This window comes from Ictalurus furcatus, chromosome 9 (assembly GCF_023375685.1).
Source record: "Ictalurus furcatus strain D&B chromosome 9, Billie_1.0, whole genome shotgun sequence".
In the NCBI taxonomy this organism is placed as follows: domain Eukaryota; kingdom Metazoa; phylum Chordata; class Actinopteri; order Siluriformes; family Ictaluridae; genus Ictalurus; species Ictalurus furcatus.
In genome coordinates, this window is record NC_071263.1 from 19,417,337 (window position 1) to 19,434,331 (window position 16,995).

The 16,995-nt window shown below is 35.9% G+C and overlaps 1 protein-coding gene across 1 annotated transcript; it reads right to left on the reverse strand.

The window, feature by feature from the left end:
- Positions 1 to 1,291: 1,291 nt before the first annotated feature.
- On the reverse strand, positions 1,292 to 15,975 carry tpo (thyroid peroxidase). Its single transcript, XM_053632876.1, has 10 exons — positions 15,941 to 15,975; positions 15,628 to 15,788; positions 14,208 to 14,340; positions 12,650 to 12,779; positions 11,183 to 11,389; positions 8,562 to 9,074; positions 5,570 to 5,828; positions 2,185 to 2,355; positions 1,806 to 2,043; positions 1,292 to 1,514 (listed from the first exon to the last, which is right to left on the reverse strand). Exons 1-10 carry the CDS (start codon positions 15,973 to 15,975, stop codon positions 1,292 to 1,294), a joined length of 2,070 nt encoding a protein of 689 aa, XP_053488851.1.
- Positions 15,976 to 16,995: the final 1,020 nt, after the last annotated feature.

Below are 16,995 nucleotides of genomic sequence, written 5' to 3' on the forward strand. Positions count from 1 at the left end.
TAAGAGTATATATAAAATATTGTGTATATATATATTATAATATATATAAGAGTATATATAAAATATATTGCAGAGTATATATAAAATATACTCTGCAATAAAAGAAACGTCCTCTCACATTCAACTGCTTTTCTGCTTTGCTTTTATTCCAGCAAATTTCTTAACAAGTGTAAATATTTGTATTAGCATAAAAACTTTCAACAACTGAGACATAAACTGAACAAATTTCACAGACATTTGGTGAACAGAAATGGAATAATGAGTCCCTGAACAAAAAGGGGGTGGGGGGGGGGTCAATTCATGAAAAACAAGCATGAAAAACTTTGTTTAAACCAATTACAATAAAAATCTGTAAAGCTTATTTGGATTTTACAAAATTATCTTTAAAATACAGTCTCCTGAAAAAGGGACGTTTCTTTTTTGCTGAGTATATACAGTACTGTGCAGAAGTCTTAGCCACACAATTTTTTAGGACAAACTTTGTTATAGATTTTTATTTTATGACTTCTGCATTATTGAGTCAGTACAAAAAAACATTTTATATTTCCAAACATTAGATTTCCAGCACAAAATTACAGAAAAATGTTTGTATATCAGTAAAGAAAGCAGCATATTATGTAAGAGACACTTTTCAGACAAAAAACACAATGAAGACTGCTGGGTTTTGCTGCAAAAATAAGAAGCAAGTGCAACAGTCAAAGTCTCCAGAAGAACCGTGTCTGGTTCTGCAAGATGGTCAATAAAACTTACAGCTCATTTCCTTATAAAACTGCACAAATTGTACCAGAGACTACGAATAAATTTTTTAAAGCAAATGGTTGTCACACCAAATATCAACTTTGTTTCATTCATTTCTGTTTACTGCTCTTTATTTCTGTTTACTGCCTCAGCTGTACAGCATTTCTTTGCATGTGCCTAAGACTATTGCACAGTAAATGTTATTTTATATATATATATATATATATATATATATATATATATATATATATATATATATATATATATATATATATATATATATATAATTAAAAAAAAAATTTCCAGAATGCTTTTGAAATCATTTTCATGGCTGGATCGGGAAGCTGTCGCAAGGTTGCAATGGACTTTAACAGGGAACATAGCAAGCACATACATAATACAACATTCCAATTAACAAATTCAAAAAGACTGGAATTATTGTGAACCAACTGAGAAGTGGGCGATATATATATATATATATATATATATATATATATATATATATATATATATATATATATATATATATATATAGTACTATTTTATTTATTGGTTAACATGTACTACCTTTTTCAGGGTCCTCCTTCCAGGCATCCAGGTCCATTGAAGGTATATTTGTGCATGATAGAAAGTGTTCAGGGTACATTTCTACACGGAAGGGGTCAGTGGGGACCTCTGTCAGCCCACTGTTGTCACATAAGACTCGAGACAGTGAGTGTCTCTGTAGCTCTTGTCTCTGCTGCTGGGAAAACACACCTGGCTTTTCCCACCAGAATCTGAAACACATACAGTGTATCTAGACTTAGACTGACACAATAATGTTGTGACTATAGCAAGGCATTATCGAATTCTCTATTTAAATATAAATTAAATTACAGGTCTCTATATTTTGCTATATAAAGAAAAAATAACCTTTTTTCTTTTTTTTTTTAAATCGATCTATAAAATAGTGCACCTCACCCCTGACCACAGTTTTGAGGGGTTTTTCTTTTCCATTATGATTTGACAAGGCTTCCACACTGACATACAATTCACCACTTACAATATCAATGGACTAAGCGAGTTACCTGTCACCTTCTCTGAGCATCTTCATCTGTTTTCCGATCAAGCATGCGAACAGAGGGCCTGTCCTAGTGCCAGGCACTGAATCCTCTACCAGACCTGCCAGCCACACATCAATATTATCAGGATGCCCATACAGTTCCATTATCTTTTCCACCAAAGCCTTGTCATGTATCACATCCTTCAGATCTGCTTTGCTTTGCACTCTGTCATATCCACAAAACACCCTCCAGGCATTATAACCTGAAATGCATTTTAAAGAGTTGATATTATATTTGGCCTTAAGGGTTGCTCTAAGCATGTCTGTACAGTCACAGTCATTTATTTAACAATATAACAGACTGTAATTTACAACGTGTGTAATTCTATTGGCAGTGCAGTCACCTGGCAGGCCGTGATCTCGTCCTCTTTGGAGGTTTAGAGCTGCCAGATCAAGTGCCTCTGGAATAGTGAGCACCATGAGCTTCTCTGTGAGCTCCTCATTCATCAGATGATGTTGGTTTTGTCTGGCAGCTGCTCGGCTTATGAGACCTCGTAATATTGGATCCAATCCTCCTGTAGAGAGGAATCAGCCAGAGAGGCTATACTTCAAGTTTTACACACAGCTATAAAAAATATACGTTTATGGTTAAAGCCCCAAATAGAGTATATCAAACTACTCAAAATACATAGATGATTAGATCTGAAAACAATGGCTGTATTAATAATGCTCTTCCTAATTAAAAAAAATATATATAGCTATATATAGAAATATATTTATAGAACACCATTTTTCTATGTACTGTTTTATAGTCTCTGTAATTGCATGGAAGAGACACAGTGGCACAATGGGAAACATTGCTGGCTCACAGCTCCAGGGACCCTGATTCAATCCTGACCTCAGGATACTATCCATTTTCTGTGCACGTTCTCCCCATGTCTGGATTCCTCCCATTTCCAAAAAAAATTGAGGATGGCACACCCACTGTAGGGTCATTCCAAACTGAAGTGATGATCATTTACTATAAAGGGCCTTTCAAAATGATCATTTTTGAAGGAAAGCCGGACAATTTTTAGAAGATCATTTTCATTTTAAAGCAACTACTGTGGATATAAAAAGTCTACACACTGTTAAAATGGCAGGTTTTTGTGATGGAAAAAAAAATGAAACTAAGTTAAATCATGTCAGAAACTTTTTCACCTTTATTGTGAAATTGCACCATATAAATATCAAGTGACAAACACCCATAAATGTTTTTTTTGGGGGGAAAAAAAGAAAAACAAAAAACTTCCAATACCCAGCTTGCACAAGTGAACACACCCTTTTATAATTGGGAATGTGGCAGTGTTCAGAATCAACCAATAACATTCAAACTCTTGTTAAATAGTAATTAGTATACATCTGCCATCAATTAAAGTGACTTATAAAGTCCCCCCCCCCCCCCCCCAAAGCAATTGGGCAGCAAAGAGCTTACAAAGTAGGTACGGTATCTCATTGTGGAACAGTATCAATCAGGGTTACAAAAAAATTTCCAAGCCATTGGATATACAGTACCATGGAACATGGTAAAGACAATTATCAAGATGTGGAGAAAATATGGTATGACAGTGAAACTACTAAGAACAGGACGTGCCTCAAAAATTGATGAGAACATCAGGAGAATACTGGTCAGGGAGGCTACCAAGAGGCCTACAGCAACATAAAAAGAATTGCAGCAATGTCTGGCAAGTCCTGGTTGCTCCTTACATGTGACAGCAATCTCCTGAATTCTTCATATCTCTGTGGGGGCTATAGGGTAGGGTGGCAAGACGGAAGCCTTTTTTAACAAATAACTAAATAAATACATACATAAATCTCCCCAAACCATGTGGAATAATGTGTTCTGGTCTGATGAGACCAAAGTGTAGAGCCATAATACCAAAAGATATACTTGGCACATCACCAAAAGAACACCATCTCCATGGGGAAGCATGGTGGTGGAAGCATCATACATTGGGGCTCTTTCTTCAGCTGGAACTGGGGCTTTAAACAGGCTGAAGGGAATAATGAATAGCTCCAAATACCAGTCAATTTTGGTGTAAAACCTTAAAGCGTCTGCTAAAGCATTAAAATAAGGAAGAATTTCAACTTTCAGCTTGACAACAACCCGGAGCAAACCTCCAGATCAACAAAGGAATTGCTTCACCAAAACAAGCTCAAGGTTTTAGAATGGCCCAACCAGAGTCCAGACCAAAATCCAATCAAAGATCTGTGGGGTGACCTGAAGATGGCTGTGCACAGCAGATGCCCAGCCAACTTCACAGTTAGAATGCTTTTGCAAGGAAGAATGGCAAAAATATTGCAACGTCAAGATGTGCCAAACTAATCCTTACCCAAAAAGATTGAATGCTCACAGGTGCTTCAATTAAGTATTAGTTTAGGGGTGTGCACACGGGTTCTTGTACATTTTTTTGTTTTTCATTTTTTCCCCCTAAAATGATTTTTTATTGTTTTTCCACTTTAATTAATAGTTTAAAATTTCACAATGAAGGTAGAAAAGGTTCTGACCTGATTTATCTTGGTTTAATTTTTTTACATAACAGAAACCTGCCATTTTAACAAGGTGTGTAGACATTTTATATCCACTGAACTATGTCTTGTAAATGCCATTCAGTCTCTGTAAATTTGCTGGTCATATGCATGACTAACGCTACATAGTTTGATCAGAAGTAAAGTATAATGCAAATGACCAATAATTACCATTTGCTAGAAATTGACTAGCTGTCTAGCCAATTACATTAGCTAATGGAATCAATATTACTCTAACCCATTAATATAAATGAAAATTGGATAACTTAGTTAAATGTTTAATGTTGGCTAATTAGCGAAACTTGCCTCAACGTGTGTTTTTTTTCTTTTTCAAATTAGATGAAAAATTGTTATTTGTAAGGAGTGCTTTGAAAGTCTAAATAAAAATGTAGAGAGTAAAAAGTCAATTTTTCCTTAGAAATGTAATTAAGTACGAATGTAATATTTAATTTTAATAATACTCAAATGAAGTATAAATACGCCAAAATAAAACTTTAATAATGAAGTACAATTACTCAAGAATTTTCCACCCCTGAAATTAGTAATATTAAATTGTAACTTAAATGGAATAAAACAGCTGAAAGCATAGCAAATAGATGTTTTCATCACTACTTTAGCATACAGCCCATAGCTCATGCATTTTTATTTCTTTTCCTCTGTAAATTTCTAAAATCAGGCTACATGAACTGTACCTCCTAAATATTGCATGGTAGCCTGGGGGAGTTTTTGTTGCTTAGTTGGCCTGTTCATTATTAAATTGTGGTATTTGTTAACATAGTCATTCCACTGCATTCCAAATAGCCATTAATTTCATCCCCTACAGAGGGGAAACCTTCAGAGTTCTCACTGTAATATACTGTAATATTTCAAAAATCTGGAAATATTCCTTCTAGATATGGAAGTGAGAAATATGTCTGCTTCTGAAAATGAATCCATGAGTTACAACCAAAGTAGGGACATATCATACAGTACTTCCTCTAATTAGTCTACTAGGACTTGAGGGTTGTCTGCATCTGAGCATGTGAGCGATCACAATTTAACATTAATATATTCAATATTACTGTCTTCTGCCTTATCTGTATGAATCAACATGATAATGAAGGCAGAGAGAGTGGTTCTGCTTCTCATTTTCTTCTTTTCCTTTGAAGTAGATTTGGTTTTCTGAAAATTATAGTGACAGTGAGCTATACTATAGTATCAACAAGCAAAACAAATATGTACCTTCTCTGATTATTCTCCATGGACTGAAGAAGGTTTGATGCAGTTTTAAGGAAGGAAAGTGTTCATGCTCCTGGAAGCTCTCATTCAGCCTCCTGATGTGTGTCGAGATGGTGGCATGACCAAAGCGGAATGCGGCGGTGGCAAACACATTCGAGACAGAAGGATTTATAGTATCATCATAATCCTCATAAGGTCCAATGATTTGATCAAACGCTTCTTCTCCTATGATTTTTGGAATATAATCCCTCATGGTGATGATCTGTAAAGAGAGCACACAGCCTTAGATTCTTATCTAAGGTTTATTTTGGGGAAGTTGAGGGAAAATGCTAATACACTTTATCCCGATAAGACCTAAGTCTTCCCGGGTTTAAAAATGTATAGGTGTTCCAAGTGAGATAAATGGTGGGAAAAAAGCCAGAAGTTCCAGATGACCTAAGGGTGATACATTTGAGCAGTGCAGGTCCAGGTTTGCTCACTTAAGTCTACATAATGTTTTGCTACTGTTCTCAACTAGATATCTGTGTGTTAGATAGCAATTTGGGACATGCTGAAGTGTGAGATTAGATAAGATTGTATGTTTCTTTCCCCCTGTGCCATCCCACTGAAATTCATCTGGCCTTATCAACTTCATGTAAGTTAACTTTAAAAAAAGAAAGAAAGAAAAAGAAAATAGCTAAGCTGAACAAAATCCTTGCTGTAGTGTAGATGTTTCAGTGGACCCTACAATGTATGTTTGACTGAAAATGTTACCTTCACTGTTTCCTTTGCAGCTGGGTTTTGTATATTGAAACTCACTGTTCTTAAAGCTATAATGTAACCACCTCACCACCAGGCACTGGAAACCATTTTTTATTGCTTTTTTGTGAAGTCAGTCCCTCTGGGACTTTGTTAAAACAGTGCACACTCTGCTTGACGCATCTCATCTACTTCTGTCTCATAGCACTTCAGAGTCTCTTTCTCTGCCACTTTAATTTAAGGGGCATGAGCTGCATTCAACCTTATAGATCCTGTTTTTGGCAATGAAATGTTTCTTTGATCCAGCACAGACTGCTCAAAGAGGATAGACATTAGTTTTGTGGCTGACAGCCTTTAATCCATAAATGTATTCTCTTCTGAGTTTAGTGAATCACCTTTCTGTTTGCTAGTGAAGACTGGTCATGATATTAGATGTAAGCTAAAATCTAATATCTGTCAATGGCTTGACAACAAAACAATTAGGGTTGGCCAGTTATGTCATGAGGTCTCCTTGATGGCATAATAAGTATAATGTGGGACAAACTATTACACACACATGCACATACACACAAACTCGATTTTTTAAATGTTCCAAGTCCGTAGTGCCCTACTAGTTTCATGCAGTTCATACTCTAACCTTATTGTTCATACCAAAAATGCTGTCGCTGTCATCTGTCCTTTTGTGTAATTTTGCTCAATGTCTGCATAGGCCATCTATTTTTGTTTCTCCACCAAATGCATTTTGTGGAAAAAGGATGTTATTGCTATAAATAAATAAATAATCCCCCTCATTCGCACTGATTACACCCATATTTTATATGTGCCTTCTCAATCACTACTGATGACGTGCTACAAATGTGTCGGCGAAGCCAGTCAAATTAGCCCAACTAGAGATCAAATCTAGGGGGTGTTTTACTTTGTGTAATCACCTGACATGATCACTGGTATGCTGCATGCATCTATATTCTGGGCTAGAAAGAAGTCAGCGCCAGTCTTATTTCTTTATACCATTCTGTGTTCTTATGGCCATTGGTGGTGCTGTTGAGCTTGGTTCCAAAAAAGATCCAAAATAATACGCCTTAAGGTATAATAGCAAATACTCTGATGTGGATGCCAAAAATGAACCATTAAAGTGATGTCTTTTTATCTTTGAAAGAGAGGGGCAGGGCTTAGCTCTGTTAGTCCATTTATACCAGCTGCCCCTGCTATTTGAACTCTGCAGCATTAGAAATTCTGAAATGGTCTAAATGGAACAATACATTCAAAAAGGAAAAATAGCTTCAGCATCCATTATGGAAATGATTTTGCTAATTATATGGTAGTTAATTTTCCTGGGTACTGTTAATAATACATATAAAAGAATCAGCACACTGGCAGCATAGAAGCAGCATATTGCAGTTTCAGTATGGGTTACAGAGCATGTGAGCACTGCTCTATGTTGAAACCTCTGGAGAAGGATTTGAAGCTGCATAAGCAATGATGAAACTATTTTCCTCCTACACTGTTCTCAATAAAGCTGGCCAACTGTCTAGCTTCAGATTTTCTACTATATTCATGTATCAGCTTGTGTAAAATTATAGCTATAAACGAGCCATTGCTTCTAAATGTTCTCGAAACTGAAAATCCTCGGCTGGAAAGAAGGGCATGATGCATTACCCAAATGCACATATTGTAGGAGGATTTGTTTATTATACTTAATGTTTGAGTGATATGGGTAATGTTCCAGGGAAATGTATGTAATGCACAGTTTCCCTACATTCTCTTTTTCTGTAAAGCTGAGGCGTGTACTTTTATGCAGTTTAGAGAATAGGACCCAAATATGCAGAGCTTCATCATTAGTAATCACCCTTAGAGGTCAAGTTTGTGAAGCATAAGTAATTTATGGAATGTATTTTACATAAATTAACTTGAGAAGTCATGTTTCATTGCAGTCATTGTTCAACTTCAGCAGTGAGATAATTTTGATTTAATTACACCCCAGGGCTTTTCCAGTTCTGAGCAATAGTGCTTAAACTTCATCCCAATCTTAAATTATTACTCAATCAGTCTTAAATTGATATTAATGTTTGAGTTTTGTGGTGATTTCTGCTACAATTAATGTATAATAAGAGTTCCAGCTTTACCATATGAACAGGAAGTTTCTCCCGACACATGGCACGACGGCCATGATGCAGAGATGATCGATTGTTTCCAAACACTAGTCAAGCTGTTTGTCCCTCTGATATGAGTAGAAGATAGCGCTGTAGATTTCTCATACCTGATGCAAAGCTCCGACGATTTTCCGGCTCTCCTGATAGATCGTCTTGGAGCTCCAGTGGCTATTCAGTTGTTTCAATCGTGCGGCAATGCGATTGTGCTCCCTCACCCAGAGCGTGTGAAGAGCAATCAGAGGCAGAATCTCGTTCACCCTGCTATCTCCAGCGAGAAAACACTCCAGGCGTTTTCTCGGGCCTGTACCTGACTCTTGGAAGCATGCAGACGTGGGGTTATTGACAAACGGCAGGTAAGCACGGCCTGCAGCATCAGTGTGTTCACTGTTAACTGCGAGCAAACCCTCAGAGCTCGAGAAGTTTCTGAGCATTTTCTGTAATTCTACAGAGTGTCCGTAGACAGTAGATGCGTCGAGGAAGGACGTGATTGAATTCATCTGCTGTCTCTGCAGCATCTGTTGTGGGTGCAGAGTGTGTGTCGGGCCATTTAGGCAGGCTGGTGCCGAGCGGAAAAATGGGAGACAGCTCTTACTTCCAAACAGTTTATCATGCAGAGGAATCTGTGACACACACATAAATACAGGGACACAGAGAGTACATTATGTTTTCAAAGATTATGTTTTTTTCCATCTTAATGTCTAATTGTCTCCTCTCTAAACAACTGTCCATGTTAGCCCTTCAGCCCTGTACACACTGCCTCATCTAATTCTCTATGATCCTACAGAGTGAATTAAATTGGCATTAAAGTTGAAATATCCTTTGTGTGATATCTGCACTTGGTTAATGAGGCAGCTAAATATTGTATCTTAAGCACATCATTAGAATATTTTTAATTTGGCATTTAAATAAATAAATAAATAAATAAATAAGTATTTGCAAAGGTTATAATAGGATTCAGGTGTAGTGTAGCTTGACCAGAAATAAATAAATGTAATGAAAAGCACAGCAGTAGTGTTTTAGCGCCATTTTCAAGCAAAGTATTATTGTGTGTTGACAGTATCAGCTCCTTAAATGTAATTTTCCGTAAAGCTCTTTATTTATTCTTATAAAATGTTTAATCCTCTCTGGTTTCAGAGCTGAAGATTCTTTAAATGAGCTCCCAACCCACAGCTAAGTTAGCATAACTCCAGCCTAGAGGTTTAGGGCAACGCTTCTGACAAAGGTCCATTTTCAGTCAGAGATTACTGGCCAGTCACATTTGTTTCATTTCGGTCTATAGTTTGTTTGCTGTGAAGTCTTTCTCTGGAACATAGCTTGCACGTTCCTAAAATAGCTCTGCTGCTCAGGGCCAGTTCTCAGTGCTGCAGGCTAGCACGCTGAAGATGCGCTTGGTTTTGATCTAACAGTATGCTCAGAGCAATACATATATCACTGTGTACGATGGGTTTTATGATGAATATCTTTAAAAAATTATTCAATGTAGACCGAATTATTCGTTTTGAGCTGTGCCATGGATTTCGTAGCTTGTATATTCTGCAACATTTGGAAGGCAGTTTTTTAAGCCCAGCAGGAGACTTACATCCTACTGTGCCCTTCGCTACCATATGTGTCAGCAATGTGTTTTTATTTGTTTCTTATTGATCATTTATCCTGATGAATATCATAATATTGGTATTTAGAGTCTGGTGTGTGCTCAAGGTCATCATAAATGAGAATAAATTCCACTGTTCTGTGTATCTATGGTGCTTGCCTTCTTGCCTCTAGCTGGGGATACTGAGATTAGTTACAAAACAACACTGCTCTGTAATTTCCCACTGTATTTTCATGAGCAGTCATTGCCCCGAAGGAGTCTGAAACGTATCTCTGTCAAGAGAGAGTCACACTAGCAACTTGCTATTTTCACCAGTATTTGAGGTTTGACAGCGATAAAGAAGCAATCAATGAGATATACACTTTTTAATTTTAGGCTCCTGTCACAGATACTGATTATCCTCCTACTAAGCCCGTCTCTAACCCATATTTAAAATGACCTTTCCTGAACTGTGGCATATACATTCACACCTTACAATAGGAGGCTGGCCGTATCAAAAACATTACTCTACATTTGGAGACATTGAAATGATAAGGTTCTGCCTGACATTTCTATGATTTCAGGATGCTGAACTGTAAAATGTTGACCCTCCATATTGACCCCCCTTCTATGACACTTTTTTAAAAATATGTTTTTATATTTTAAAAAAAAAATCATCATCATCATCCACGAACCCCCTCAGTACAGATTTATTTTATGAAGCATTAAAATAACAGGCTCATTATTTAAATGTCTGCAGCAATATTCTGGCCAGGTTAGTTCCAAGTTGGCATTATTTATAGGCTTGACTTGTTTTTCAGTTATTGAAGTTAGGATTAAACCTATTCAATTCAACTGACCACTTAATTAGAGTAATAACACCAGTAACACAAAACTATTTATAGCAACTTTGATAACAGTGGACAATGATTTCTACCACTGTAAGAAAATAATAATAATAATAATAAAATCATGGATCCCATGGTTATACTTCACAGACTACTTTGAGAACCACTGCTCCAAAGAACATTTTTTGGCACCTTTAGTTTTGACAGGTGGGTGCTGGATTTGCCATATACACAAGGCCATTTAAAAAAAAAAAAATGCTATTCAAACCATCTTGTGGCATTTTTGCTGACATTTGTGTGTAAATGTTACCTGAATCGGAAAGCAAGGATTGGAATTTCCACACATGTGTTGGCAGTTGAATCCCTCCAAAAAGGCAGCTTTGCTTGTGCTTTGAGGAGTGAAGGAGATGTCATGGTCTATATACTGACCCCAGTCCACCAGCATCTGGGAATACGCCTCATCTTCTAAGCAGCACTGGCTGGAGATTTGCATAATTTTGTTGCTGACTTCCCGAACCTTAAAATATGATTGATGTGATGTTTAAATCAGAAAAGACTAATGTGATTAATGTGCTCAGCTCCTAGACCAAAAATGCTTTCGTAATTTTATGTGTTGTTTTTCTAGCCTCTCTCTTCAGCTGTCAGGCCTCTGCTCAGTTCTAAATAAATAATTCTCCCTGTCTCATACATTTTAATGTGGACTAAGTCTTCCATTTACTTAAGAGATGACCAAGAAAGGCTACTGAGATTGTTTTAGCGGCTGAAACACTTCAGATGTATGACTGTGAGGAAGATTGAATCTGTTGTAATCCTAAATGTCTGCTATATTCAACAGGATTGAGGCAAAACCCTGGGTCTTAGGGTTTACTCCTGTAAAAAAAAAAATAAATAAATAAATAATAAGTGACATCAACCTCCACTTTCAGCTTTTCTTTGGTTTCGTGTCAGAAATACTCCCACTTTGTATGTGATCAAAGTGGTTGTTTTTCCGGAACATTTGTGGAAACAGGCACATGCTATTATAGCAGATCTCAAGAAGTCCTCATACTCATTCAACTGACCTGTTTTGATTTTACCCTCATTAAAGACTATACAAAAATATTACTTCTCAATCTCACATCACAATAAAAAATGCAGCAATTTTTCACTTCCTGAGTCATCCATTTCAGATATACTCCCACACTTATCTATTATAAACATAACATCTTTTTTATGCACAATTAATCTTCCAAACCTATATATAGCACAAGTTCTGGGCAAGTCTCGATCTCGCAGAGTTCTGAGCAAATCTTGTTCTGAATATTTCTGTTTCTATTTATTTATGATCACCTTGTCTAAGAAATGTCTAATTAACAGCTATAAAGACATGGGTATGAATTTTTACTGCCTGGAAATGTAGTAAAAATGGACCCAGTGGGATATATTTTTGGAACAAATAAATAAATAAAAAATACAGGGTGAACCTCCTGTGGACACATTATACAAAACTGATGGCAGACGCCAGGTGCCAAAAGTGAAAGAACAGCTGGTTTTGGAAACTTTAAGGATAAAGTGTCAGAACATCCAGAATTGAACAAAATGCCTGTGTTCATAATTGGGTGCAAAAGAAGTGATAAGAAAGTAAAGCAGAGTTAAATAGTGGGGCTTAAAATGACAGTTAATTACCAGCTCTTATAAATAGCTTGTTAAATTGATTTTAATTGTGATATTTTTAAACTTGTGCACTCCAATACTCTTGTTTTTCATGATTAAGTGGGCATGAGTGTCTGTAGCTTACTGGGGGGAGACGGAAGCCACTGTACTGGTACCCAATGTTCCAGCCTTTTGGTTGGCTTTCTCCATCCTCATACTCTGCTGGGAGCCATCTGGCCAAGACCGTACTGGCTGCTCCCCAAAGAGGTTTATTTCTGAATAACAAAGTGCATTTGTATGTTGTTTCAGAAACATTTCATGACATGTAGAACCACATTTTTTGAGGAAAACAAAAGTATTTGCATATTGTTCTGCAAACAGAGACGCTGTCAGTCATGTAATATTTACATATGAGCAGAGTGGCATAAAACATACATACATACTGACTTACATACACTACTGGTGAAAAGTTTGGACACACTCATTCTTTCCCCCCCCCCCCCCCACATTTTATAATAATAATAAAGTCATCAAAACTCTGGAATAACACAAATGGATCTATGGGAATTATGTTGTGATAAAAAAAAAAAATCCAAATAAATAAAAATTATTAAATATTTTAGCATCTTCAAAGTAGACACCCTTTTTGCCTAGAATTTCCAGAAATGTATTCTTGGCATTTTCTCAACCGATTTCTTGATGAATCCCCCTGAGATGCTTTTTAAACAGTATTAAAGGAGTTTCCACCTACGCTGGACACTTATTGGGCTGCTTTTCAGAATAATTCGCTCCAAGTCATCCATTTAAAAAAATATTTTTTTGTAAATAAAATGTTAGTTTTCTAATGAAAGAAATTAATATGTTGGCACAATTATATTTTTGTCTACAACACCGATTTCAAACAATTAATCATACACCTTCAGATCAAAAGATTTTTAAGATCATGAGAAACATTTCAGTCAAGTGAATCCAGACTTAGTAGTAGTGTATATACATGATGCCCTTTAAAGCATTTTCATGAAAACAGTTCAATATTTACATGTAGAAGTCCACTTCTACGATTATGTATAATCACAGTTTCAGAATGGAAAGAATAAATAATAATCACATAAAGAGTAATTATTATATTTGTAGGGCTAATTTTGAGCTTTTAGTAGAAATAGCAATTATAATCATACATACAACTATGTGATTACAGCTGGACCACTGTGCTATCTCATAAATAATTCCAATCAAGTGAAGAAAAGGAAAGATGCCATACTTTCTCTAATAAACCTAGATTTTAAATAATGCTCCAGTGCACGAATGAAATGATTGTGTTCCGTGTTATAGAGAAGCTCAGCCTGAACCCTGTAATGCCACACACCAAAGAAGTAGCTTTAAATATTGATTTCAAGCATATCTCTGTGTGCTGGACACATTTGATGCAATAATACATGATTCTCACACTGCTTGGTGCTTTTCCTTAGCTGCTCTCACATTCATGCTGCAAATAGAATACCCTCTATCTGCTCCACAAGCCCTGACCTATCCTATCTGTCATAGCTCATCTTATCAACTTGGCCTTGTTGCTTCAGCAAAATGCCAGGGTCCGGTTAGCATGAGAGCAAGCACAGGGCTGATTAATATGGTTTCAAAACAGCCTGAAAGATGGGCATTGTGCAGTGTGTTATGAATGAATTATTAAGAGAGTAGCCAGATACCTGTTATTGCACACTCCAGAGATGGTGCGGTATTTCTCTGAATCTCCTCCTATAGGACAGCTGGCTGGCTGTAGGGGTGGAGGACACCCAGACAGATTTGCTATCAGCTCCATTTCCTCCAGGGAAAGAAGCTCTAAAGAAATTAACTAATTAATCGACTCATTTAAATTCAATTTCTTTTGAGTAAATGGTCTTTTTTTTTTTTTTTTTTGTTAAAACAACATGCATTACTGGGATTAATGTAACACCTTTATAACCAAGTCTGCATTCAATCAATCTGACATTTCACTCCTGCTAAATGCTGCTACTACAACAGTTATGCTATGCTACACTTATACACCAGTGCTGTTACATTCCAAAATCTGATTGGTCAGTGGGGGTTGAGTAATTTTTCTTAACAGCATAGCTCTGACAAATAGTGTTGGCTGGATTTCAAATCACAGGTTTATATTAATGTGCTTGTTTTAAGACATTAGAATTTCTGCAGCTCATTGACAGAGACTTGTATGGCAGACTCTCCACATAATCTAAACGTAATAAGAAACATACTTTAAAAAACTAGAGGTTATCTCATAAAGAAAACCATCTAATTATTGATATGGTCATGTGTTCTGTAAGGACATGTTTATTTAACATCTATAGAAGGAGTCTCCAGTGTCAGTAGGTTTTCTGCCACGGGGAAGGACTTTCAGGACAGAGGACTCCGGTTTCACAGTAACATGACAACCTGCTTTTTTGTCTTATTAACCTCAAAAGATAGAATAGCTGTTATAATAGAAACAATAGCAGGAAGTAATTAGCCTCACATAACATTAAATATAACTACAAACTGTCCATCATTAACAAATTAAAACTTGTATTCACTGGCAAATTGCTGTAGTATAAGAGGAATCAAATGCTTCAGGAGATGTTATTGGACAATAATAAATTTCAGGATGGTAACAGGAACTTCCCTTCGCATCAGGCTGTATAACACCACACCATCATTGATTGTTTTCCTAAACCAGCATGCCCTGTCATGTTTTATTCCTTATTTAAGGACTACATTATGGAAATTTTGGAATAATATAGTGATCACCAACCTGGAGATCTGCCTTCCTACTGAATTGATTTCCAGTCCTAATCCAACACACCTGCTCCAGATAATCTGTCCTCTTGATTAGCCAGAACAGGTCTGTTAGAATAGCAGCAGGAACTGTTTTGTTGGAAGGTAGATCTCCAGGATCCAGAAATGCCAGTACCAAACAAAGTAGAATTGGTTTTCTAAAATACTACATAGGTTTACACAAATGTATAATGTCATAGGATACTGACAGATAATTCTCCAAAGATAAAAATGAATAAGTCTCCTGTAATATCGGATTTTAGCCTACAGTATAAATGAAAGTATGATTTTAATTTTCTTGAAACAGAATCTTACCTGAAACAGAGACAGATCTTTTCTGCCTCTTACTCTCCTTTTTCTTTAGAACTAGCAGAGTGGTTTGAAAGACCTCTGCTGCATTTGATATTTCATAACTTCCTGCTGCTGCTTGCCTGGAGAAAGCAAACATCTGCATGTAGGATGGCTGAGACTGATTCCTGCTATTCAGAAAGAAAGGTACTGTAAATCTATTTATTTCATTCATTTAAGATAATTATTATATAATGATATAATAAGATAAGATAATAATTATATAATGTGATAGCCTGTCATAATTAGCAATTTATGCAAAAGAAAATATCTTGTTTACCCTTTTGCTGTCTGATGAATTGCATTGTTGACCATCTGAAGACTCTCTTGTATTGAAGAAATTATCAAAGTTTCTGAGAAACGCAAAGACGACATGTTTTATGGGACTTATACTGTAGAAGTTAAAAATCCACACTGTGACATACAATGAAGGGGCAAATGGCTCAGTTATTATGGTTAGCTATTACTGTATGATGCACCTAAAGTCTGAATAGTATTCACTTTTATTATTATAGTTTTTATATAATAATAATAGACTACTGTTAAATAATAAGGGTGTCCAAAAAAACCCCATACACAGGGGAAGGTAACACTTTTTAGCAAAATGTAACTTTATCTACAAAGCATCCTCTATATGATTGCCATTTCTTTGTAAACACACACAGAGTCGTCTCTCCCACTCATGATGAACTGTTGTTAACACATTTGGTGTCGTGCATGCAATTGCACTTCGCATGTATTCCTTTAAATTATCTTTGTGCTGTATCTTTTCCTGGTACACCAATGCATTCTTATTTTGTCAAAGGCAATCTTAAAGACTATCTGAAAAAATATATAATATAAACCATGTATGAAAAAATTGAAAGAAATTTGGCTAAAAAGTGTTCATTTCTCCTATGTATGGAGACTTTTGGGACACCCTGTAGTTAAAGTTTGATCACTGAAAGAAGTAAAGCTTCCTAAATTTCACCTCAACCACAGACATTTATACTTAATATACTTATACTTATCATATACTTATATACGTCTATATATCCTAAGCTCTCCAAAAAAAGAACACAGCAGCAAACTTTACGAATCAGAAATGCTCTATAAATGCCTTAAATCAGATATTAGTATGTGTATATATATATATATATATATATATATATATATATATATATATATATATATATATATATATATATATATATATATATATATATATATATATATGTGTGTATATGTATGTGTAGATATATATACACACACATACATACACACACATGAACCATCCTCTTCACAGAACAGTGCATTATATAGACACGCATTCTCTTCCGGGTTGATTCATAACAT